The sequence below is a fragment of the Podarcis melisellensis genome, assembly GCF_964234715.1.
Source record: "Podarcis melisellensis genome assembly, chromosome: 5".
Lineage (NCBI taxonomy): Eukaryota > Metazoa > Chordata > Lepidosauria > Squamata > Lacertidae > Podarcis > Podarcis melisellensis.
In genome coordinates, this window is record NC_138537.1 from 38,518,223 (window position 1) to 38,544,711 (window position 26,489).

General features: G+C 42.0%; 1 protein-coding gene and 1 long non-coding RNA gene across 5 annotated transcripts; both read left to right on the forward strand.

Annotated features, from left to right (window-relative positions):
* The first annotated feature begins 1,751 nt into the window (after positions 1-1,751).
* Positions 1,752-18,546, forward strand: TRA2B (transformer 2 beta homolog). 4 transcript variants are annotated; one of them, XM_081910552.1, is made up of 10 exons: positions 1,758-1,911; positions 8,310-8,544; positions 8,864-8,997; positions 9,983-10,235; positions 12,647-12,835; positions 14,703-14,818; positions 15,590-15,676; positions 16,237-16,317; positions 17,400-17,473; positions 17,999-18,546. In XM_081910552.1, the coding sequence occupies exons 2-10, from the start codon at positions 8,521-8,523 to the stop codon at positions 18,007-18,009; spliced, it is 969 nt and encodes a 322-aa protein (XP_081766678.1). In that variant the 5' UTR covers positions 1,758-1,911; positions 8,310-8,520; the 3' UTR covers positions 18,010-18,546. The 4 variants fall into 4 exon arrangements, with proteins under 4 accessions (XP_081766677.1, XP_081766679.1, XP_081766680.1 ...); XM_081910551.1 differs by lacking the exon at positions 8,310-8,544 and having other exon boundaries at positions 1,752-1,911; XM_081910553.1 differs by lacking the exon at positions 8,310-8,544 and having other exon boundaries at positions 1,753-1,911; positions 9,983-10,187.
* On the forward strand, positions 16,327-16,997 carry LOC309369657. Its single transcript, XR_014168231.1, has 2 exons — positions 16,327-16,566; positions 16,599-16,997. It is a non-coding gene; the product is annotated as an uncharacterized lncRNA (long non-coding RNA).
* Positions 18,547-26,489: the final 7,943 nt, after the last annotated feature.

A 26,489-nucleotide genomic window follows, 5' to 3' on the forward strand; every position in this document is an offset into this window, starting at 1 on the left:
AGGGGAACAGAGTGATGAATGTGACTCTTACTTTGTACAGTGGGCTCCGTTCCAGAAATTTCTACACCACCACCTACTCCATCCAGTTACGCAAAAGACACAATGACATTTAAGGAAACATCCCAACCAGGCAAAAGCACTCAAGGAGGGGACAAGATGTTCTTAAGGCCTCTGTGTGCCATCTCTTAGATTAGGTGTGTACAGCCTGTAAGCCTCAGCCTAATTTTAAAAAATCATCTGCAAGTTCAGACCTCTTGCAAGGACAATCTATCCCCTCGCCAGTAACTTGCTGGGCAGAGTGGGAGAGAGAAAGGGGGAGTAGTGTGGTAGGAAGAGTAAAATGGGACTGCAGCTGAAAAAAGACTGCCTACCTGTCTTAGATGGATAAGCTGATGGGAGTTGTCCAAAATTTCTGGAGGGCATTAGGTTGGGGGAGACTGTGCCATACAATGCTGATATGTATATTATTCTATCTTTGGAAATATGGGCTGACTGCACATTATGCAACCTTAATGAAGCTAAGCACATGTGGGAGAAGCAAGACCTTCTTGAAATGTTGATGCTGAGAGCCCCTCCATCATAGGCTCAGATTGTGTGTGTGTGTATACTGTATATCTGTAAGCAGTGCTTTTTTTCTTTAAAAATGTTTAGGGGTACTCTCATTTTGACTCAAGAAAATCACAATTTTATAGTTCAAATCAGGAAAAATAAATACAGTAAATAGACAAAAGTACAAAGATTCACAAAATGTTTAGGGGTATGCGTTGTCGTCGTCCCCTGAAAAAAGCACTGTCTGTAAGTAAATTGTATATCCTAAAGGTACCACTCTCTCCTCTATCCCTCATTCCAAGTGTTCTAAGAAAAACTGCTCCCTTTCCCTTATGGGTTTTTCCGTATAGAGTGCTTAAGTGGGTTACCTATCAGTAGGAAAAAACAACAGAGGCAAACCATAGTATATTTAGAAGCAAAGCAGCTAATAAGCCTGATGTTTATTAAAAGGAACTGTTGCCTACCCTGTAGTCCAAGACCACCCCCAAAAAACATCATACGTACATCACAGGTGATCCACAGCAGAAATCCGACCTGCCAGGATACCTGATAATGGTCACTGAATGCATTACCTGGGTAGTCTGACCATTTTTTTGTAATGAATACTCTAGGTCCTGAATCCAGGTCACAGGCTCACCCTATTCATACACATATACGCCCTTAAGACAAGATTTGCAAGCAAAAAGACAATGGGAAGGCTTTCCCCATTTGCTTCCCTTACTGCAAAGGAATATTTGAGATCATTGGGAGTGAAAATGGCTTCAGGATTGCTCTCACTATTTCAGACACATGGTTCATATATTTAGATATGTGTGCATTTATGAGTATTTATTCTATATTTGAGACCTTGAAATTCTTATAAGACAAGGAAACCGAACCCCTGGAATCCCGCAACTCTCAAGACTGGGGTGGCGAGCAAGAGTGTTCACAATAGCAAAGACCAAGGCCGTGAGTTTAACAAGGATCTCTGCAAAATGGCACTGAAACTCAAAACAACGGTGACTGCAAAGTAACACACCGGGGAGACGACCCCCAACCCCTCCGCGCGTGCACACAGACGATACGCGCGCAGGTGCTGAACTGGCAGCAGCTACTGGGCAGGGCGATCACTAACTCCGAGCGCCACCAAATATCGCGGGCCAGGCTCGCTTCTCCCCCTAGCGCCGGAAGCTCCGAGCCAGAGAGGAGGAGCGAGGCGGCGGGCGCTCGCTCGCGCGCGGAGGCGGGGCTTCTGTGGCGTCGTCACTTCCTCTGCGGAGAAGGCTCGCGAACGGACGGTTTGGCTGTAGCAACCGCGGTCGGCGTCCAGCGCTGCGAGGCGGAAGGATGAGCGACAGCGGGGAGCAGAACTACGGCGAGCGGGTAATACGCAGAGCCTGCAAGCGCAGCATAAGCGGCCCGCTTGGCGGAGAGACGGAGCCGGGCCTTGTTTTTAGTTCATTCCTCCCCCCCTCCCCGTCTCCTGCAGGCCGGGCGCGGAAAAAACTGCCTTTGGGATGAAGGTACACGCGGGGCGGGGGATGAGGAGGCGGGAAGCGGCTTAGCGGCACCCGCTGCATCTCTCCCTTCCGCCCCCCCCCCCGCCACTTTACCGCGCTGCGTGTCGGTTTGGCGCGAGAAAATGGCCCGCCGTTTCCTGCGAAGCGGTTGCACTCTGACGTAGCGCTCCGCGGCGAGCCCCGCTCCCGGCGCCATCTTGGGGCTGGTGACCCGAATGAGCGCGCCGCCGCGGGGACAAAATGGCCGCGCAGGCCTTAAGAGGAGTGGGGATGCGAGAAGCTCCTTCGTCGCCTCGGCTGCGGCTCCCTCTAGAGAGGTAGAGAAAATGGCAGGGCTCTGGCCCCCGCCATGCTTCAACCCAGGAAAGAGACGCTGTGTCCAGCCCTTTCCGCAGCCTTGCTAACGTGCTTGGGACTGTTCCCGGGCGTGCGGAGAATATAGCTGCACCAGTCTCGATTGGCCTGGATGGCAAAGGAATCGTTCCCGTGACGCTTCTACGTTGAGCTTAACGGTCGCACTCAGCATTTCACGTGGAACAAATTTCTGGCTATCGAATAGCTTCCAGTGTACTTTATTTAAAATAAACAGGCCAAAACCTTAGGGTATCTTAACGAATGAAAACATTTTTTTGCGGTTTGAGATTTCACGGAGTGAAGTCTACAAAACCTTATGCCATAATAAAGTGCAAAAGAACTTTTCTTCAACAGGCTAACTTGGGTACCCTAAATGGAAGGTACTTTTTTGAAAGGGTATTTTAGATTCAGAATAAGTGAAGCATTAGGTTTCATTGAGCTAATTGGTCAAAGTGCTGGAATCTGCATTTCAAGTTGCACTGTGCTTTTTAGGTTATATGTATTGTAATCACCAATAAAGAGCCCAGACTTGGAATGATATTGCTGAATTTCATGCAGAGGCATAAAAGCTTATGTAAGAAAATACTTTGAGTGTGTGTATCAAGTGATAATGAATGATATAGTAATGTCTGTAGCTTATACAGACCAGCTTTACAGGTTCTCTTGACTGTAGACCAAGGAGGCATTTTGGACCCCTGGCTTCCGTAGTGGGAAGGAGGTGGGGTTGCCTCTTTGTTATGCCAACTTCCAGTATCACAGCAAATGGGCCCAAGTCAGGTCTGTTGCAATCACACTATCCAGTGGATTCTGTGATGCTTGGCTCCAAAACACCCAACTTTTTTTGAGGAAGGAGGATTACCTTGTGCCGATTACCTTTGAGGATTGTTCTGATTACCACCTTTGGGCAGATGCAGTAGGATATCCCTTGCTGTGATGTTCTCCCACAGGTAGTACTGGGTAGAGGGATACCACTGCTCCATCCACGCCTCCTCAAGCTTGGTGGATTGGCTTGTTTTGTGAGTTGGCTTCTGTTGAAAGCTGCATTGTAAAAAGTCACTTTTTTGCTCAGAGGGAATGAGCAAGTGATGGAGGGGGGAGGAACTGAACCCACAAATGCTATGAAAGAAGTAAAATGGCCAAGTATACTTCCAGTTCAAATGTCTAGTCTCTTTTACCATATTAATCTTGCACAAACAGATGCTAACAGTAAGTGAGTGTGCAATTTAGTAGTGTTATTGGGCATTGCATGACTTGATTGAGACTCTTTCACATGGGAGCTAGTCAGCTGGTAAATTGCTGAAGGTAAAGTTATGATAATTTGTTAACTCTGATCATAAAGAGATTCTATGTATTTCTCAAGACTAGAGTATGGGTGGAAAGCATATGAGGCTCCCACCTTGCAGGTTGGGGTCTGGCCAGTGCCTGGATGGGTGAGTGCCTGGAAGTCACATGTATGCCAGCTTAAGTTCTAGCTGAATCACTGGAGTTTGGGTTAGGAAATCCTCAAAATGTGCAGTGTACCCCAGTTTCTACACATACTTGTTATTCCCATTTTATCCCCACACAGCTTTTTTTAAAATCTAATTGGGATGCTGAACAGAAACGGAAATGAACCAGGAGAACTTTCTCCTCATTTGGGCACTTTCCCTTCCTGTTGAGCTTCAGAGTATGCATGTTCATGTATACACAAAAACAACAGAGCTAGGAAGGAATGACTTAAGGAGAGGAAACCTTTCTAGTTTGTTTGCTTCCCATTTCTGATGCACTTATGCTTGTGTGAGCTATAAATTCCCTCTAACAAAGTGGTTACCTCCCATGCTGAGATGGAGATGGTGAGGTCAGCAAGAAAAGAGAGTATTGCTCAAGGAGTGGTACTGTTTCCATGTTACATTTTTAGGGGTACATCAACAAAAACAATTTGTGTGTGCATGTGGCAAACATTACAAATTACATTGATCACTTGGCTATAGGCACTGGAACTGGCTGTAGCTCCTTTATTTGCAGTAGTACGCACATCTTTTTCCTGCTGATTAATTGTCCTTAAACTACAGTTCAGTTTAAATTGGACCCATCTAATACTGAATGTAAAGTCTAGTTGGCTTTGTATCTATGTTGTTTTGGTTTTGAGAGACTTGAATGATAATGCAGGTGTTGGGTGGGACAAGGCTATGAATTGTCACTTGGTTAATTTATTATAGCTGCCATTCAGCCCTGACCATTATTTTCCTTGGTTAGACTGAATCTTTCAAATGATTGAAACATAGGGCAAAAATGAGTGCAAATAGATTTTTGCTTTTTATTCAAAAGAAATACAGTGACTGGGGAACTTGGAAAGTAAAGATTACATTCGGAGTATTGTGGGTATGATTACATCAGAAAGAGAATGAGCTTCACAGAAGAGGCACATTCTAAAGAACATTTAGCTTGAAACAAGTCAATTGCTGCTGCTGAGTGGTGATAGTTCAATTTGGGCCACATGGTAGCAATATCACTCATTGTTAAAATGTTGTTACTATCCTGGAAATTTGAATGGTTCTCGATCTGAATACATTGTTTCTAAAACCGAGTCTATAGCAGAGGCAAACAACTTCACATGCTGCATTTGCTAGTTAAAGGCCTAGGAACCACCATGATCAGGGGTCAGCAACCGTTTTCAGCCGTAGGCCAGTCCACCATCCCTCAGACCATGTGGGGGGCCAGACTATATTTTTTTGGGGGGGGTGAACGAATTCCTATGCCCCACAAATAACCCAGAGATGCATTTTAAATAAAAGGACACATTCTACTCATGTAAAAAGACGCTGATTCTCATTGGGCCAGATTGAGAAGGCAATTGGGCTGCATCCAGCCCATGGGCCTTGATCATGACCAAGACTTCACTGTGTGACAGTTTCTACTCCTTGGAGTAGCAGAAAAGGAAGAACTGCGCATTAACTTGACTGCTGGTAATTCAGTTACCATTACCTCAGGCAAGAGATTACTGTAGGAAGGGAGTGTGTAAGTGGCAGAAGGAACATGGAAAGTAAGAATGGAAGTACAGTCGTACCTTGGTTGTTGAATGGAATCTGTTTGACTTCCGAAAATGTTCAAAAACCAAGGTGCAGCTTCTGATTGGCTGCAGGAGCTTCCTGCACTCAATTGGAAGCTGCATCGGACGTTTGGCTTCTAAAGAATGTTTGCAAACCAGAACACTCACTTCCAGATTTGCTGGGTTCAGGAGCCAAAACAGACGAGTACCAAGTGTTCAACAACCAAGGTATGACTGTATAGGAGTTGTTCATATGGTGAAGATACAGTAAACGATTTAGCCACTAGACTGGATTTGTAGACTGGAGTAAATACACAAGATTGAGTAACTTGAGATGGCACAACAGGAATGTTGTGCAAGAAGTTGCACATCTGCCTGAGTGATTAATGCTTTGAAGTTGTGTCTTGATCTGTATGAATGGGGGGTTGTTGTGGAGGAATCATAGGTTCAGTTCACCTTTCAAGAATTACAGGAAGAAAGGTTTGGCTAAGAATTGGGTGATTGAGCCAATGCCTGATGAAGGATAAGGAAGAGATTGCAATTTAATAAGACTTGATTGCTGATATAAGAAATATTTATGCATAAACTGAACGTCAACTAAGTAGTGTGTGCTTTGACATGTAAGTTGATGTTTTCCAGAATATGCCTTATGTGCCATTCTGCCATAAAACTAATTCACCCTATGTTCTCCAGGCAAGAGGACTAGAAAAGAAAAGAAATGGAGGGATTTGCCCGTTAACTTTTCCAATCAGAAAGGGTAGTTCTGTGGGCTTACTTAAATCATCAGAGCAATGTAGGGAATAGAGCAATCCACATCCATTCTTGCAGAATACAAATCTATACAGTGGGAAAATAACTCCCATCTTGCAGAAATGATAAATCTATGACCATTTTCTTTGCACAGCATATCTTGGCATTCCTGTGCTACGTTAACCATTTTCAGTGGTGTTTGAACAGGAGAATATGTGCATAGTATTTTAAAAGGAAATTGTATTAACGATAATAGTGTTGTTATAATGGGTGGCTGGTAGTATTTTGTTGTTTGGATTTTTACATTCTGTTGGAAGTTCCCCAGAGTGCTGTGTCAACCCAGTCAGATGGGTGGGATACAAATAAATTATTATATTTCATTTTATATGTTTTGCTTTTTTGTTTAAATTATACTGTTTAGAGTTGTGGGAATCACTTAATTAAAAATCGTCTTTCCTTTTCTTTGGAGTTGTTCCCATAATAATGTCACTGGCTAGAAACCTCCAAAGGTCATGGTGCTTGACTTCTAGATCTAGGGAATGTTAGTTGCTTATCAACCCATTATACTTTCTGTAGTGAACTCAGATTCTTTATTTGAGTAGCCAATTTGTAGTTGAATAGATTTCCCAGCAGTGGGAAATTACAAATAAAAGAGGATAGATTGTTTTAGTCAATATGATTTCAAGTCAAGTATTCAGCTTTTATATTTTCTGAACAAGCATTTCTACTAATTAAAATTTTGAGACTGCATATTCTGCGTGATTGTAACAATCTCTACTCAAACAAGCCAATAGCTATTGCACAGTGTAGATTTCCTTAGGACAGCAATGTGAAACTTGAGGATTTCTGTTTTCTTGTGTCCATATACATTGAAGAACATTAAGCAAAATTACTTGCTTAAGTGTCCAGCCTATGTCATGAAAATAGTTACCTGAGGACAAGGTTGTGGTCTGTCTCCATCCCAACACATTTCGTTTCAGAGAAAGTCCATAATGTGTTCTTATAGTTTACGCTATTTTAAGAATTGGGTTTAGAGGTTGTTAAAATACACCATCTAATTGCATATTATGATCATGCATTGTTTTAATTTTCCTTAGACTTCCTTTGATAGTACATGTGCATCTAGTATGTTGTTCATCAGTGGTTTTGTCAGTAAAATCTTACTACTCTATCATCAATCCATATGTTTTAGGATTTGGGGGCCATTGTCATATGTAGAAAAAATTAATAATATTTAAGCAGTATCCAATTAAGTAGCTCCATTAGCCCAAGGATTTCAATTTGTGCAACAGAACTTCTTTCTACTCACACCACCACCGCCCTACGCTCTTCCCACATCTGCTTCATATGGTGGAGGTGGGGACTCAGAACAGATCTGGAGGTGGGAAGGGAGAGGGAGAGGAAGTTCAGTTGGCAACCAGAAGTCATTCAGCTAATAGAACTACTTGATTGGATAGTATCCTTTTACTACTAAGACAGTTCATCCCTACTGTTAACATGGAAGCTCTCAGAATTCCATAAGAAATAGAATCTGTGAGCACAGAAACATTCTAGTAAGTGCAGAAGTGTTTTCAGTTGTGCAAAGTTCAAAGGTTAATAAAACATTAGCATAAACTAGAGTTGTTATTGTAACAAGATAGAATTCTCCATTTCTTCATTGTTGTAGAGGTTAGGGTACAGTCTACTTACTATAACTTGCAAATATAGGCTTGTTAATGAATGAAGTATCTTAAATTATTTTTTGAAACCTGGTTGGTATGGCTTTTCAATAGTTCTGTATGCTAAAAAGAATAACACCAAACTTCAGCAGAGGTATGTAAATTGAGTTTGGGACATTCTTAATGTTTATGTGAGGAATGGCACATGGAGTTCATGGAGTTTTGGTGTTGCAGTCTAAGATCTCATTTCAGTGGTTACACATTAATTTTGAAGTAGGAATAACTAGCATATTCATAGCTGGTCAATCATTTTTCATTGAATTGCCATCATTTGAAAAAGAAAGTCATACTAGAACTGCATATCTAGTTAAAATAGTGCAAACACATAGCATTTTTTCTAGTTTCAGTCTTGGCACTAGATATCTATCCTGGAGTTTTAAATATTCTTCATCCTGTTCTTTTTTTATTAAGGTTAATGTTGAAGAAGGAAAATGCGGAAGTCGCCATTTGACAAGTTTTATAAATGAGAATTATTTGAAGCTCAGGAATAAGTGAAGCTGAAATTTGAAAAAAAAGAAAGTGAATGCATGCTAATTATCAGACCAGAAGTCCCACTTATAGAATATTGAGCAATTTGTGTGAAGTGGGGAAGATGAAAGAAGTCAGAATTTGAAACGGAAGAATGAAGAAAAGAAATAAAAATGAAGTTAAGATAAGAAGTAATCTGGAATCTGAAAGCACTACGCTAAGTAATTACTAGTCTGTTTATGTGTCCCTGTATATTTTGCTAAACATGCATGCATTATTTGTTTAATAGAAAAAACATGCAGGTTTTAAAAAAATAAGTGCTTAACAGGTGCAAAAAACCCATAAATCTAGGCAGTTCTAATGGCAACTGCCCGGACACATAATGGAGACACAGATCATTAATGTTTTTGATACCTTTTACCAGAGCTTGTTTAGAATAAAGTACTGGAGAAGTAGCATTCAAATTAAACTAAACTATTTTTTTTTTCTACACGCAGGAGTCCCGTTCCGCTTCCAGAAGCGGAAGCGCTCACGGTTCCGGCAAGTCTCCAAGACACTCACCTGCTAGATCTAGGTCCAAGGAAGGTTCAAGGCGATCTAGGTCAAAGTCTAGATCAAGATCTGAATCTCGGTAAGCTTGTCTGGAAGAAGAGGTTGGTGTGTCTAAAAACCTTGCTGTTTTTTATCTATAAGAAAAGAAGTTTTGGAGACAACTGTAAGTTGATGTGGATTTTGTGTGTGGTGCAATTATAGACTAGATTATTAGGTTGTAGCCTTGTCTAGCCTGAAGACACCATTGCAGCAAGGAGTTGTTGTAAAGCTTTCTGTGGAAAGCGGCCTCTTTCAGCAATAGTCTCAGCAAGCATATGGCTGTTTTGTAGGGGCATGGCATAGGCCAAGCCTATTAGCCATTCTCTTACCCTGCTATTTAAGACTACATTGGGTATCTACTAAGTGTCATATTCTTGTATTGATACTTCTTCATGTGGAATCTTTCCCTGGCATTAGTTGAATAACCAGTATTTCAAAAAGTATTTCTGACTCCCAGATGAAGCACTTTTAGAAACCTGTTTCTATTTGCTTGCAAACTTTCAGTTAAGCTTTGTATATCTATTCTAATGGAATTTGCTCAGATAGATATTCTTGCAGGAAATTTTGGTTTGGCTACTGTAAAACACTGAGAATCTGTATATAACGAAAGCAGGGCTTGGCACAGTCACTGCATGGCTGAAATCAAACAGGCTGAGACTCAATGTGCATAGCAACATTTTGATTTAAATAATCTGATAGGAATCTATAGCTCTGCATTTTTACTCTAAACCTCACTGCCTCTGCCTTACGGTCTTCAGCACAGGCCCTCTTCCACATCTCACCTTCATCAGAAACTTGATGGTCACAGCAAAGGACGGGGTTTGGGTTTTAGTGTTCTGATTATTAAAATCCCTTCTTACCATTGTCTGTCAATGGCCTTTAGTGAAGGCCGCATTGATTAGTTGTACCCCAGACTGGCACTTATTAAGACTAAAAATACAGTAGACATAGAAACTTTTGTATGCTATGCAAGTTTCATCTTTGACGCCTGTAGTTCAGCATAATCTTAGTTTTCATATTTACAGATCCAGATCAAGGAGGAGTTCTCGCAGACATTATACAAGGTCACGCTCACGTTCTCGATCCCATAGGAGGTCAAGAAGCAGATCTTACAGCCGCGACTATCGTCGCCGACACAGTCACAGCCATTCTCCTATGTCTACTCGGCGGCGTCATGTTGGCAACAGAGTAAGGCTGGGATGGCAGCAGTTGACCAGAGATAATTCAGCTGTGTGTGTCTTTGGAGGTTCTAAAGTTTTCAAATTACCCAGAAATCATGTAAAAGTTTTAAGTTGATTTATAATATGTCTCACAAATGGTATTTAAAATGTTTGGTGGATTTTACTGTGGGCATAGACGGCATTTGTACTAATATTTGTGCATGGTTAAACCTAAACTTGTATGTTTAAGATTATTATTCTACTGCTTGAGAAACCTTTAAGTTAAGCTTTATTCTAATTTATTTTGTTTCAGTGTGCAGAATTTGGCACTTCCCCCTAAGAATGGTGTATTTTGTCTAGATTAGCTAGTTATGACATAATGGCTGGGTTGATATTTATAATTCAGTGCAGGTAAAATAATGGTTACATAATCAGTTCCAGTTTGTTGTATTGCATTTTGCAGGGCTTTCTTTTGAGGTAGCAGAAAGTGCTTCCTTTGAGGGAGCTCTTGAAATTTACACATTAGGGTAAACTTCAGTCCCCTGACATTCTCCAGCAGCTCCTCAGGGGACACAAAAGATTGCATTGGGGAGGATGGTCTTAGAAGCCCCAGAGTGCAATTAGAAGATCTTAATTGATTCTTCTCATAGCAACCTTTACTAAATGGATTACCTGTTCTAGAAAAATGTTAACGACTGCAATTGGTCTTACAGGAAAAAGCAAGGGGTGAGATGGCTAAAAATAGCTTTATCATGTATAATGAGATAAGAATCCAGTGTCTCTATTCAGACCAGGTCTCTCCATGGTTTTAAGTTTGGTAATAAGTTGCAATTCAGCAACTTCTCTTTCCTGTCTCACCTCTTGCTTTTTCCTGTAAGACCAATTGCAGTCGTTAACAGTCCTCAACAGGTTTAGCACACCTATCAGCCAATCACCCATTCCCACCACCCTTCTGAGTAATTCCCCACCCTCTCACTATATACAGTGGTGCCCCGCAAGACGAACGCCTCGCAAGACGGAAAACCCGCTAGACGAAAGGGTTTTCCGTTTTGGAGGCGCGTCGCAAAACGAATTTCCCTATGGGCTTCCTTCGCAAGACGAAAGCCCATAGGGAAATCTCCGGGACAGTGGGGAAGCACAGTGCGTCTTCCCCACTGTCCTCGGACCTCCTCCGAAGGCTGGCGGTGGGGCGGAGAGACCTCCTCCCCCCGCCAGGCTTAGGAAGGCTCCTCCGAAGGCTGGTGGTGGGGCGGAGATCCCTTCTCCCCGCGCCAGCCTTCGGAAGGCTGCTCCGAAGGCTGGCGGTGGGGCGGAGAGACCTTCTCCCCGCGCCAGCCTTGGGATGGCTGTCCTGAAGACTTGCGGTGGGAGGAGGGTTTTCCTTCCCACCGCCAACATTCAGAATGCTGTTCTGAATGTTGGCGGTGGGGAGGAAAAACCCTCCTCCCACCGCAAGCCCCGGGAACAGAGGAGAAGCGCTGTGCGCCTTCCCCTCTGTTCCCGTACCTGTGCTGAAGGCTTGCGGTGGGGAGAAAAGCCCTTCTCCGCACCGCCAGCCTGGCAAGCGGTCTCCATAGGAACGCATTAATTGATTTTTAATGCATTCCTATGGGAAACCGTGCTTCGCAAGACGAAAAACTCGCAAGAAGAAAAAACTTGCAGAACGAATTAATTTCGTCTTGCGAGGCACCACTGTATAAGGTGACTTCTGTTTCAGTGTATCTGAAGAAGTCTGCATGCACACAAAAGCTCATACCAATAACAAACTTATTTGGTCTCTAAGGTGCTATTTGAAGGAATTTTTTAATTTGGTTTTGACTATGGCAAACCAACATGGCTACATGTAAGGAGAGATTTACATTATTTTAGGGAAATAAGATATTAAACCCAGAAATGCTCCTTGACCAAAACCAGTAAGCCATAGAAGACACTGTACAGAGGCTAAAGGGTTGTCATACATGAGAAATCATAGCTTGTCCCGTGTACCCCCCGCCCCACCCCGGGTTTTGTTTATGCTCTCTAAGTGAACCTGTATATGAATGAGACTTTGAGTGCATCAGCCAGATATGAAGTACAGTGGTACCTTGGTTTTCAAACGTAATCCATTCCAGAAGATGGTTCAAGTTCCAAAATGTTCGAAAAGCGGAAGCCTCGATACAGAAAACTCAAAACAGAAGCTGCGTTTCCTGTTGCGGCATGTTTGAAAACTGAGGCATTTCTTTCCGGATTTTCGGTGTTTGAGTTCTGAAACATTCGACTACGGAGGCGTTCAAAAACCGAGGTACCACTGTATAAGACTGCCTGGAACTTAACAACATTTTGATTTCCTTTTTTCTACCTTCTCTTCTCTCATGAGAAAAGAAAATGAAGGGACACTGGAATCCTACCCAGCAGGGTAGCCCTTAGGCCTGTTAGAGCTTTCTGAATTTACTGGAATAACATTTTTATATTGTATCCCATAGCATTTAAACAATTTTGGGGGACATCTTGAATTCTTATGAAAACTCCTTCTTTTTTTAAAAAAAACAGGCAAATCCCGACCCAAACTGTTGTCTTGGTGTGTTTGGATTAAGCTTGTACACAACAGAAAGGGACCTGAGAGAGGTATTCTCCAAATATGGCCCAATTGCTGATGTTTCTATTGTATATGACCAGCAGTCCCGACGTTCTAGAGGATTTGCCTTTGTGTACTTTGAAAGTGTTGATGATGCTAAGGAGGTAAGTGAGTGTCTGTCTTCTAAAATATTTCATACTTTTCTAAAGCCCATGCTAATAAAGTGTTTAACATTTCCCAACATCAGTAGGCTTTGAATCAAGAAAGTGATTTAAGGTACCTACTTTTGCAAACCATGCATTTCCTGAACAAGGGTGGATCCTAATCAGTTGCTGTAACTATACAGTTTTGAGTTGATAGCCCATTTTTTTATGGTCACGCAAGCCATGTGCCTCTTTGCATTATGTCTTATTTTTATTTGTATCCTGTCCTCCCTTCTAGCAGCTTAGGACAGCATGCATGTTTTCCTTCGTATTTTATCATCGCTACAACCCTGGATAGGCCAAGACAGTGGATTTCAACCAGTGTGCCGTGGCACCCTGGGGTGCCTTGAATGATGGTCAGGGCTTTTGTGGGGTGCAGCGGCCTCTGTTCCTCTTGCCTTCCCTCCCTTCCTCTCGTGTCTCTGCTTCCCAAAGGCTTGCACAGCTGTTTGTTGCAGCAGCTCTGCCCACAAGCTCCCCAGCTGAATGGTGCCTCTGGGGCTGCCCAGGGGGTGGTTCCCAGGCCCCTCTGGGGCAGTGTGAGGAGGCACCTCTCTTTGGGGTGGGGGGTCAGCTCAGAGACCCAAGGGCAGCAGCTGCAGCTGCCCAAAGGGACTCCCAAGTAGTGGGGAGAGGAGAGGAGGCTGAGAGAACCCTCCACAAGGAAGGGTGTTCAAAAAATTAACTAGTTGCTTGGTGGTTCCTTTCAAACTCTCCGGTACTACTGCTGCTGTTATTAACAGGGCTGTGATAAACCCAAGTGAAATAGCACCTTGCCTAGAAATGGTCACTATATATCAGGGCTTCTTTTCCTACAGGCCAGATGGAATGCAGTTCTTGGGTTGTTTTCTTGGGTGTCCTTCATTTATATAGATTTTTGTCCTTAGGATTTATGTAACACATTTCAGATGTCCAGATCTCTTCATGAACATTCATTCTTAGTAGTAATCCTTAAAGCAACCCCATAAAGAAGGCCAGTTCTCATTGCTTGGTTGTTGTATATATGACACAAATAAGATTTGAACAGGGGGCATTTCAGCTCACAGTCCCAGTCACTACTTTTCACCAGACCTTCCCCTGTATATACCAGAAAACTTAATATACTCATGAAAATCAGAGTAGGCTGGTTTGTGATTTGGTGGGGGTTTTCTGCATAAGTGTTCTTACTAATGCAGTTTTGATAAGAAAAGAGTTGAGATTTCCAGATGCAGTATTCTGCATTCCACATAGTTCTGCTCCATGGGCTGCGTGGTGGAACCTCAGCTTTACCAGTTTACATTCCTCGCATGAGCAAAGGTGGAAAACCATTGTACCGAAATCATGGGCTTTTCAAAAGTTCATATAAATGGAGTTTACCTATTGTTTAGGTTGTGATTTGTCCTCTTCCAGATTATCTGAAACAGTAAACAGAAATTTCACTCATTATATTTGCATGGCATGCATGTAAGTAGGCATACTATACATGTGTAGTGACATCCTGTGCCCAGAGTGCATGTATGTCCCATTTGCTGCTCATCTCTTTTAAAATGTATGGGAGCAGTGACTAGGAAACAACAAGGTCCCTGCTTCTGTGAACAGTGCATCTATTTTATGTAACCAACTCTGGTCATAACTAAAACTGCAGTGCAGTGTGGTATGTATTTAGAATAGTTTCAAAATAGAAATGAGCATGACTAATTTTTCCTAGTGCAGTAAATAAAGACTTGTACCTGGTAAAATACCTTTCCAGCCATGCAAGTAAGTTTGTTCCTAACTTGTTTTTGATGTGAATTAAATTGGATTCAGAACAACTTTATTCTACAATTTTAAAAAAATTCAACTCCTATAGGCAAAAGAACGTGCTAATGGAATGGAACTTGATGGAAGAAGGATCAGAGTTGATTTCTCAATAACAAAAAGGCCTCACACACCTACTCCTGGAATATACATGGGGAGACCTACTTAGTAAGTTGTTGTAACTATATTTAATCTAGAAATAATCAGAGTTAACTTTATTTTTAATATTGAAACCCCAGATTTCAAACTAATATAAGAGTATCACCTGTATTTTATTTGTGCTATGTATTAGCATGTGGGAATTTAAAATCTGGGCAGTTAAAATATGAATCTGGATTTCTTCACTAAAGAGCAGGTTTTAGACTAGTTTTATAGCTTCCAGAAATTCGGAAGGCATGTTAACTTCTTGTTTCTCTTAACACTTGCAAGGTTCTTTACAAAAGTTTAAAAACAATAGTCCCTGCCCCTGAGACTTATAATCTAAGCAGGGGTCCCCAGTCGTCTTGGGCCATTGGCACATTTGGACTGTCATGGGCATCATAAAATACCCATTTCACAGGGGGAAAAACTGGTGGTGCTTAGAAACCCCCCAAAGCAAAACACCTACACTCTACCACAAATTGAAATAAGTCACAGTTTAAAAAGCAAGATGCCCAACCAACCAAAAACTAAAACAAGAGGCTCTTGGTGGGCACTTGGGTGGTGTGGTGTCTAAAAGTGCTATGATGCAGCCAGCGTGGATTCCTGTCAAAGCAGGGTCTCTTTCTCCCCCTGTCTCATACAGGGCATCTGGAAATAGATGGATGAAGGGGACCAGATGGCATTTGGCACACCAGTGAAAAATGCTTTGCATGCACTCTCCTCTGCTTTCCTACTAGATGTTTCACCCAGTATTTACTTCCTGTGTTGTATACCTATATATGGTGTGTTTCCTTACAGTGGAAGTTCCCGACGGAGAGATTACTATGACAGAGGTTTTGAGAGAGGAGGCTATGATGACCGTGACTATTATAGCAGATCATACAGGTAAGTCTACTTTTTGCTGATTATTACTTAATGAGATTGCATGAATCCTTTAGAACAGGGATAGGAAAGCTGCCCCCTTCCAGTGATGATGGATCCCAACTCCTGTCAGTCCCAGCCATCATGGCCATGGTCAAGGACAATGGGAATCAGATCCCAGCAACATCTGGAGGGTCACATGTTTCCCATCCCTGCTTTAAAGTATGACATTTTATTGTGATCTGTAATTGTGAGTTCCAACGATGTCAGTCTATTTCGGTCCTTGTTGCTTTCAAAATCCTATTGGCATCCATATCCAGATATGGGCTTAAAAGCACTGGTGAATACATTTCTCCATCATACTGGTACTCCACTACCAGGAAATGACTGACTGGAACAATTTTCAAGGTTGAAAATTTACTGCATCTGTAATATCCTAGTCTTGATGTGACATTTTAGTTTTTTGACATGGTTACAGCATTTAAGTATTTCATGTAGACGTGACTTGACCAATAATCCCAAATATCATTTGTGAAATTCAGTAAATAAAAGTGCAAAAAATGGTTCTGCTTTTGTCTTTGCAGAGGAGGAGGTGGTGGTGGCGGAGGTGGTGGCGGAGGAGGAGGAGGGTGGCGAGGTGGCCAAGACAGGGATCAGATGTACAGGTATGCTGCAAAAAGATTTAATGCCTTTTTATTTTTCAAAAATACATGAATATTGCTGAAATGACCTGCTTGAGTAATGTTTAGAAAACCTGGGGAAACGGTACCTCCAAAACCAATAAAGCAGGTTGATGCTGAGGAAGTTAATATTTGTTAAGCAGCACAGCTTCTGGAAACACCCACCTTTTATAAGCATTCAATGTAGTCAAGATTTACATTTAGAAAAGTATTGTTTGTATTAAGGAATTATCAGTGAGGAAGTATAATCATTGGGAAGACTTCAGTGGGAAAGTGTGCCACAGAACATTTGAGTCCAGAAGTTAAAATCTAACTTCAGATAAAGATAGAGATTGATCTTGCATTCATTTTGAATATATTTTTGTCTGGTCCATAGTAGTAGCATGCCCTATATTGTCTGATTTAAATTAACTTCAAAAATGACAGTGACTTAACTTTAATCAGATAATTTACTCCAAGGACAAGTCTCTTAAGACATTTCTGTGCCATCAAGCCTTTGCATCTGCTTGATTTTTACTATGACTAACCAGCACCTTTAATGGTTATTTGTATTTTTAAAATTTCATTCATTCATTTGTATCCCATCTTGATATGCTCTATGATAGTATAAAATTAATTATATAAACAAACAGTTATCTCATATGGAGATGCTTTTGCAAACAAAACAACAACAACAACAAAACCCCCCCATTGCATAGATCAGTCTTAATGTTTCCATGCTCATTCACCAGTATGTCTCATTGGCATGCCAATTAAGGATGATCTGAATATCCCGACTGCATTTGCAATGGCTTTAATATTTGACATAAGAACAAGCAGATTTCTTACTAGAAAGGTAGCACCGGAATATACTAGTTTCTAACTTTTTTAATGCAGTTTTTTCTTGTGTAAGTGTTGGACTGTAAAACAAATGTATAACACGGTAAAGTCCATGTTCTGGTATCTAGTTGGTATACTTAGTGTGCATGAAATACAAAGGGTACGGGTGACAAAACTAGAACAAGTTGTGTATGAACATCTGTAGTGTAAGTAAACTTAAACCATCATCATTGCTATATTCTCTGCAGGCGAAGATCTCCATCTCCCTATTACAGCAGGGGGGGCTACAGATCTCGCTCCCGGTCTCGATCCTATTCACCTCGTAAGTCACAAGTTAAATATACTAATAGTGTGCAGTTAAGTTTTTCTAAACTTAGCTAATACTTCCATTAAAATAAAAAGTATGTAAGCTTGGATTCTTTGAGTAGTATTCTGCAAACAGAGTGCTTTAGCTACATAAGGGAGAAGGCAACACTTGTCAATTCCTCCTGAAGGCCCTCACCCCCCAAAAACCCATAGCCTTGGAGGTTTGAACTTTCCTGAACAAAATGGAAGGTAGCATGGATGACGTGTGGGAATTGGTGGAAATCACCTCATCTCCCACCAATGGGAACCACCATATCAGACACCCTTCCCTGAACAGAAAGAACCTTGCCACTCCCCGAAGAGCAAGTCTGGATCCAAGCCATTTAATTTACATGGGGAAGTACTCGTGATCATTGAACTGTTTTTTTCTCCTGCAGTCCCCAAGTGTCCAGCTTTTGAATTAACAGTGTATGTAGACTTAGTATACACAAATGGAACCCACCCAGGTTTCTAATGGAGCTCTCAATCTCTTTACTTGCAGGTCGCTATTGAAGTGTGAAACAAAGAACTTTGTAGCTACAGACAGTGCATTGAGATTGCAATCTTGTGGACAATACTTTGTTACTTTTGTTCAAGTCTAATAGTGCCTAGTGAATAGGTGACTTTTACACCTTTTATGGAGACTACTTTTGGTGAAGTTTTAAAATGCTGTTTCATTCTGCATATTTGTGTAGTTTGTGCTTTGTTCAAAGTTATGTTTTGAGAACAGTATGTCTTCTGCATGTGTTTTAGTCTGAACCTTGCAGAAGGGTTTCTATTTCCAAAGTTCTTCGTTCAGTTTTTGGTTTTTTTTACAGTTTCCAAGGTATTTTGAAGAACAAAACCTGTGTAATATGCTTTGAAATGGTGGCATAATAAAGTTTTTTTTAAAACTTACTTTGAAGCCCATATCTCCTACTTAGCCAAAGTTTGAGTCGGAGAAAGAATAAAACCTTTACCAAATTCAGAGCAGTATCCAAAATTCTGTACCCCAAACCTTTCTCAAATACTTTCTGTAATATGAAGTATGAATAAAAATCCACATTGTAACTTGTTATTTCTGTAAGTAGGTTAAGCTTTTCATATTAGGAGATGTAAGTGCTGGAAACTTGTGATAAGGAACGTGTATTTTATGATATAAAGGTGATCTGGAAATTCGGTTGTTAAAACAGTTTTCAAAACAGTCCCTAAATTGTTTGCATTCCATGTCCATTAATGTGGAATTATTCCCCTAGGAGCAAAGCTGACTAAACAGTTCTTGTGTTGTATTTAAGGATATGTTGGCGGGGGGACGACTTCAAGCTCATCAGTTTTTAAAAGCTGCATTAATAGTTCACATGCACTTAACATGTAATAGTGTATTGTGTATTTCACAGGTGCTTCATTTTGAATCCTCCTGTTTATGTGGGAGCTCTTATTTCAGTGCTATCAAATGTATAGCTTTATTACACAAAATAAAAGCCCCAGTAAAATAGGTTCATCTCCATTTCTCACCCATCTTATCCTCTGAAATCAATTTTTAGAATTGAGGAAACTACTTTAGACATTCTCAGTACCCAGTTGCTGGGTGACAACAAATATGTGCTCCTGAGAGCTTGAGAGTTGCACACAATTAAACATGAGAAATGTTAAACTCTTAACTCTGAACCAGGCATTTAAATAACTTGCCTGCTGGCCTTTTAATTTACTGCAAAGCCCTATTTTTAAAACTAAACAAGACAGTTTCACTACCAGGTGAGTTAGCTTTCAACGCATAGTACTTTTCTCTCCTGATAAATGCTATACAATTAAAATCTTGGATGCAGCCCATGTTAAAGGCATTGTGGTTAAGTGTCATCGCATAAAGTGATCTGTTTGTTATACTTAGTAAGAACATTAGCTATATAGGCATCCCTCTTTTTCTTTTGTTTTTACATGGTAGATGAATGACATTCTGGGTTTAAAGAATCTGTAAAAATAGGGAATGAGCTTTACACTTTAAACCAACAGCCCAACTCTTCTCCATTGGGGCAGGGGGGACTAGATACATACCTAATTGCAGTATCCAGAGATGTAATTTAAAAGCTATGTGACACATTAAGACAAGACTTACTGTGGCATAAGATTTATGTGAACTAGAACCACTCACATTACAGGTTCTTTAAGTGTCAGTGCACTTCGCCTGTTATGTCTGTCGGGGAATATGCAACTGAGGATATACATTGTAGATGTGGTAGTTGGTTCTGGTCCACAAAAGGTTACATCACAGGAGTTCTAGTTGGTTTGTGGTCAGCAGTTAACATGTTTATTGTGTGGTAAAGCTGGCCAATTTTAAAACAGGCCTGATCTGACTGACTGAATAAAAATAATACAGTCAAACCTCGATTGTCGAACGTAATCCGTTCTGGAAGCCTGTTTGGCTTGCAAAATGTTCAGCAATCTAGGTGTGGCTTCCGATTGGTTGCAATAGCTTCCTGCACTCAAGCGGAAGCCACGTTGGACGTTTGGCTTCCAAAAAATGTTCAAAAACTGGAGCATTTACTTCCAGGTTTTCGACATTTAGGAGCCAAAATGTACGATAACGGAGGCATTCGGGAACTGAGGTTTGACTGTACACAGAATCATCAGCTCTCAAGTATTACTTGCTTTTCTCCTTACATGATTTGGCACAGCTTTCTCAAGAGCTCAAGGACTCAGGTGGTGCTGTTGCCTAAACCACTGAGCCTAGGGCTTGCCGATCGGAAGGTCGGTGGTTCGAATCCCCGTGACGGGTGAGCTCCTGTTGCTCGGTCCCAGCTCCTGCCAACCTAGCAGTTCAAAAGCACGCCCAAAAGTGCAAGTAGATAAATAGGTACCACTCCAGCAGGAAGTTAAATGGCATTTCTGTGCGCTGCTCTGGTTTCGCCAGAAGCAGCTTAGTCACGCTGGCCACATGATCTGGAAAAACTGTTTGCGGACAAATGTCTGCTCCCTTGGGCAGTAAAGCGAGATGAGCGCCACAACCCCAGAGTCGTTTGCGACTGGACTTAACTGTCAGGGGTCCTTTACCTTTTTTACGTTCTCAAGAGCATGTAACCTACTAGAGTGGTCTTCAACTTTCATGCATACATCAGTTGAATTAGATTTAGAAGGGTCATCCATGTAGGTGACAGTAGCATTACTCAGGTTATTTCAGACTCATTCTCTCCCCATTCTAATCGTAAAAAGATCAAGAAGCAGTTGGGCCCTGCTAAGCAGACAGCTTAAAAAACCTGAGCCATAACTGTCAAGACAAGATTGGTTCAATGAATATGGGGTCTGACTCTAGAAATCAAAGGCAATTAAATATTCCCTGAAGTGAACAAAAAGGGGTTTTATTTAACTTTCTTTAAAGATGAGTTTTAATCTCCCATTGCTCTAGGCAACTTGATACTGTGCTATGTAAAGTTGCCTTCTGGTTATTTGCCAGGCTTCATGAATCGTAAGGATGCTGTTCTTTTAACAACTGTTGTGCAGCTGAAGCCCCCAAGCACCAAGGGACACCATGCTCTTTTTGAAAACTACCATAACCCCATATCATTTATGTGTGTGCCAGTTGCCATATATAAACCTGTTGCCTCTACAGCCCACTTTACTCAGTGTGCATGAAAGCTGATGAAACAAATTGAGAGTGGGCCCATCAGGCAGTAGAGGTACTGACTATACAATGTCTAGCAAACCCCTACAATCAAGGAAGCTAATTGCCGTTCTGTATTCATACTGTCAAGACGTAATAGCCTTCCTAGGCCTGCCCAGGCTTTGCAGCAGAGCATGAAGAGGACACTTTGCCCTTACATTCACCAGCATGGATGCAATCCAAACTACCCAGAAATAATGCTGCAAAGCTATTGTCCTATGAAGACAAATGGTTGACAACCACTTACCCAGTAGAGGTGGAGGCAGTGCTATATAAAACATTGAATACAGCACAAATGTTTCTTCGTACTCCACAGCAGCACTAAAAGTGCCCACTTGCAAGATCTTCCATATGTACACCCAAGCAAAAACTCACTGGGTATGCATGTTAGGCCCTACACTTTGCTGCCGCTTCACCTCCAAAAGGAGTTGTGATCCCAAAACTGTGATGTAGCAGTTGTTAGGCCTGTTTTTTTATAACGTGCCTAAAGCGTATTAAGCGTACACAGATTAAAAATGAATATATTCCAGCCCACACGTTTAGAATTCTAAAGAAGGTATACAAAAGGAAAAATGGGTTTGGAGGGAAGAGGACATTTGTTGGCATCTGTCTCATGAGACAGGAGTGTGCTTCCAGGGGTGAAGTCAAACCGCTTTTTTAGCAGCACCAAAGTGACCTCCCTAGGGTACAAGCCCGGGCAGCATGTATGGAGGTCCTGGGCTGCCCAGATGGTAAGACCTACATCTCAGCCTTGCTGAGGTGGTCCAAAGGAAAGCAGAACAATATGTTTGATACCAGTTTGGCTGCAGGAGTTGCCAGAAGCAGACATACAAGAAGCCAACCATCTAAGGGACTACACTCTGGATTTGGGTAAGGTTTACTCCTCAGCATTTTCTCCCAAGGATATCCCACAAGACAGTGGAGGTATAGGATCAGTTTTCCTTCTAGATGGGCTACCTTCCCAGGGTAAAGAACCTCACCTGTTCCTCACTTCCTTCTACAGCATGTGCTGAAACCACCTCCTTGACCACAGAACCTACTATTGGTCACGTCCGCTCAATCCGCCAGATCCTATCTTTCCATGCAGAGGAAGTCCTTAACTCACAAAGGGTCTGAGACCCATCCGCTACCCTCACCTGATTTAGCCAGCCAGTCAAAGCTGTTCCTGGGGTATGGCCGCTGTTGTTACTAGGCGCCACAGGTGAGAGATGAGTGCAGGGTGAGGACCAAAGGGGGAGAAACTGCCCCAGAGGTACTGAAGGTTTAAAAGGTAAAGGATCCCTGGACAGTTAAGTCCAGTCAAAGGCGACTGGGGTCCGGCACTCGTCTCACTTCAGGCCAAGGGAGCTGGCATTTGCCCACAGACAGCGTTCTGGGTCATGTGGCCCAGCATGACTGAATCACTTCTGACACAACGGAACACTGACGGAAACCAGAGCACACAGGAATGTCATTTACCTTCCTGCCACAGCGATATCTATTTATCTACTTGCACTGGTGTGCTTTCAAACTGCTAGGTGGGCAGAAGTTGGGACAGAGCAATGGAAGCTCACCCCGTCATGCAGATTCGAACTGCTGACCTTCCAATCAGCAAGCCCAAGAGGCTCAGTAGTTTAGACCTCAGCGCCACCTGCGTCCCAGAGGTACTGCCCCTCCCCTAACATCCTGTGCACCTCAGGGAAGAGGAAAACAATGAACATAGGCATCAGTTCCTAAAGTTACACCCTTCTGTCTAATTTGGCATTCACAGGTGAGTCTTGTTGCTTATGCAGCCAAAACAGAATCATCTATGGAGTGAAATACCAACAGGCTTGGGGAACACCAAGGTTGCCAAAGCACAAAAAGGGGGATAGATAAAAGGAGAAGAGAGTGCAGAAACAGCTAAGTGAGAACTGGGCATGCTTGGTGGTCATAAAATGCTGACTTGGATGGGACAAGGGGCAGGGGAACAATTTACTGAAAGAAAGTATGAATGGCTAACTGGAACACTGAAAGCAGCACTGAACACTGCTAGATTTTCAGGTCCCATTTGTAAGCTTCATAATCAGTTGCAGAATTCCAAAAACCATCTACTTCTATCATGGGTTCTATCATTTCACTGTTGCAGTGAAATAGATGGGCCACAATTAATTTCCAGAGCTTACATGGCTGGTACATCCCCAATATTTTCAGAAGCTAACATTTTTAGCTGTCTTCCTATCCTGATCTAATACATGGATTCAGCAACATGCCAGATCTTCAGCATCTACTGTATATATTGGGCAGCTTTTTTAGAGCACCTTGCTGTTCCTGTTCTTCTTGGAGATCAGGGGTGAGAACCCTTTCTGATGGGCCAGAGAGCTTTATCTCCCCCCACCCACGTAGGCGGGACCACACCTACGTCAATCATCGGTGGTTATCATGCTGAAAGATGTTGCCCTGAGCACCTGTCTGAGTTTGAGGACAATAATTTATTTTGATTACTGGAACTGAACTGAGCTCACAGTCCTCCCACACAAAGTTCAATTCCTAATCATCCCAACCATGCTTCATTTCAGCTGTCATAATTTAAAGGGGGAAAGGGTGGGTTGAGCGCACATCCTAATCTATCTTCTGCCTACCTCTGCAATAAGTGTACCATTATCACCTGCAATTTCTCTACCTTTTTGCAAAGTGTGGAAATGCTATGTGCAATGTGCAGTGCTAGTTGGGTGACTATTTGCATGCACTAGAATGCTACCAGCACATAGATTTCATGTTCACACAGCGCACTCTTGTGGTGTTTTGTGAGTCTGGCAGCTGTAGTCTGGCAGTCACTCCTAGAGTGACTTGAGCTCACTGTAGCAGAAAAAGAGACTTGCCAACTCTGTAATTTAATAGCCAAGGAGGAGTCTCTGCCTAGAGAGTGCTGGGACCAAAACCAACCTTGGAAGAATTGCCCAGTACAGTAGTACAGTGGTACCTCAGGTTACAGACGCTTCAGGTTACAGACTGCTAACCCAGAAACAGTACCTTGGGTTAAGAACTTTGCTTCAGGATGAGAACAGAAATCGCACAGCGGCAGCGCGAGGCCCCATTAACTAAAGTGGTACCTCAGGTTAAAAGCAGTTTCAGGTTAAGAACGGACCTCCGGAATGAATTAAGTTCTTAACCCGAGGCATCACTGCACCTCAGGTTACAAACTCAACTCATTCCAGAGGTCCTTTATTAACCTGAAGTAGCACTTTAGCTAATAGGGCCTCCCGCTGCCGGCGTGCGATTTCTGTTCTCCGGGGGCAAAGTTCTTAACCCAAGGTACTACTTCCAGGTTAGCAGAGTCTGTAACCTGAAGTGTTTGTAGCCCAAGTTGAATCACATAGGTTTCATGACTAATCAGTCACACATAAAAAGAGGAATTAGCCGAAACATTGTGTAGCTCAAAGCCATACTTAGAAAAGAGACTGGAGAAATTTTGGGAATGTGGCAGCAGTTAGCAAGTTAGCAGAGAACTACAGGGAATGCTTTGCATGCACAAGGTCCCTGGTTAAATCTCTACCATCTCCACGTAGAGCTAGGAAATAACCCTGTCTGAAATCCTGCAGAGCGTGTGTTAGTCATTATAGACCATACTTGTTCCCATAGTTAACTGCAAATATATATACTGTATACTGGTATATATTAAATGAAAATATGTTGTGGAATATTGACCCAAGCAAGTATGAATGCAACATAATGTACTTCTGAATATGGAGGAAAAAGTTGTGGACTGGATGGATTTCCTAGAATCAGCTGTAACCCTTTAAGAGAAAATCTGCTTTATTATAGTTTTTCCAGGAGTAATCTGGGCTGGTGGGAATAAAGGAATATTTCATCAGTAGCTCACCTCCCGTACAACACCCCACATATAGAAGCCAACTAGAGTGAAACTTTTACAAGTGCTCCTCTCCTGGAGGTGCCCAGTTCTTCTCCATAGTATATGGCAGCAGTGATGTAAGCTGCCCCTGGGGCTGTGCCAGGCCAGATACATTCTGGTGCTAATGGTCCTGTGCCACATCTAGACTAGTTTTGTTTGATGGTCACTGTGTGGAGCTACTTGGAAGCCTCTGAGCTGGTCATCTTCTGCAGCAGTGTCTTGCCTTGCGGACATCAACCTAAAGTTTCCCACATGACAAGGCTTGAATTGCAGTCGCCTTTTTCCAGTTTGAGGGCTCTTCTTCCACTGAGCTACCAGATGGGAGCCAGGATTAGCTCTGTGAGATGTCTGCTGTGAGTCCCACTTGTCCTTGGGTCTTTGGCCCTCTCCTTTGCTTAACAGTTGATTTTCTCATGCAAGAAGCAAGGTGCCTCACTTGTTTGGAGTCTTCTGGTCTGGTGACACTATGACAGCTCTATTCCACACAGTGGTATTCAAACCTTCTCCAATGTTACTTGTGGGTTGTCTGTGCATGCTTCCTCCCAAACATGTAGCGTAATTTTAAGAAAACCTTTGTCCTACACAAGCCACAGGTGATAGCACTGAACCTCTTGACAATTTGTAATTTAGCATTTTCACTTTGCAGCCTCCTTTTGTTCTAAGTGATTTCAGAAGCTGATTTTGGTTGAAAAACAAGGCGTTAAATACAATGCATACAAACTTTGTTAACACACATGTAAAGACAAAATAAAAATAAAAATCAGGTAACCATGTTGGTTCATTAGTGGTGGTGGGGAATACCAAAAAGCAATAGCAGTGTCACACTTTCAATAGGGCTGCAATCCTATTCAAATTTACAAGGGAATAAATATAGCCTGTTGAACAAAGTACTGACTTTTGAATAAGTATGCAGCGGATGGCGTTGCTCATTATCTGCAAAGTGTCTCTTGCAGTCCCTCTTAAGATCCTTACAAAATGCAGAGTTGGTCTTTTCTATTTGTCTAACAAACAAATAAGGAGATGATATTGAGAGTCATGTATGACACCTTGTGCTCCTTTGGAGAAAAGGTGAGCCATTAATGCAACAGTCAATAGACTAGAGCTTTCCAAACTGTGTTTCGCGACACATTAGTGTATCTGCTGTAGTGTGTAGGTGTGTCGCATGAATGCTCCCTACATTCCTCCCGGGGCTGGAAATGGGTTAGTTTAACCTCCGACTTGCTAGTAAAACTGATTTACTGTGTTGCAAAATTATGCATGTCTAAGAAGTATATCACCAACATGAAAAGTTTGGAAAGCTCTGCAGTAGATAAACTCTTTCTTTGGGATGTTTCAGTAAATCCAGTTAGCCTGAATTTTTTAATGCAATATTATTTTATTTAAATATCCTTTTCTGTTATCTAGACAAGGGTCAAAATAAATGAAATATTTCTGATTAATAAGTAGCTAGAGGCAATGAGCACTTAGTTATTAGTCTTGTGATTTCAG

What these genes read in the sequence shown, in the direction of transcription:
- TRA2B (XM_081910551.1), top strand. Translation starts at nt 1,876, where the DNA reads ATGAGCGACAGCGGGGAGCAGAACTACGGCGAGCGG. An exon ending in GTGTTGATGATGCTAAGGAG is followed by an intron (nt 12,836 to 14,702) that starts GTAAGTGAGTGT and finishes CAACTCCTATAG; the next exon opens with GCAAAAGAACGTGCTAATGG. An exon ending in TATTATAGCAGATCATACAG is followed by an intron (nt 15,677 to 16,236) that starts GTAAGTCTACTT and finishes TTGTCTTTGCAG; the next exon opens with AGGAGGAGGTGGTGGTGGCG.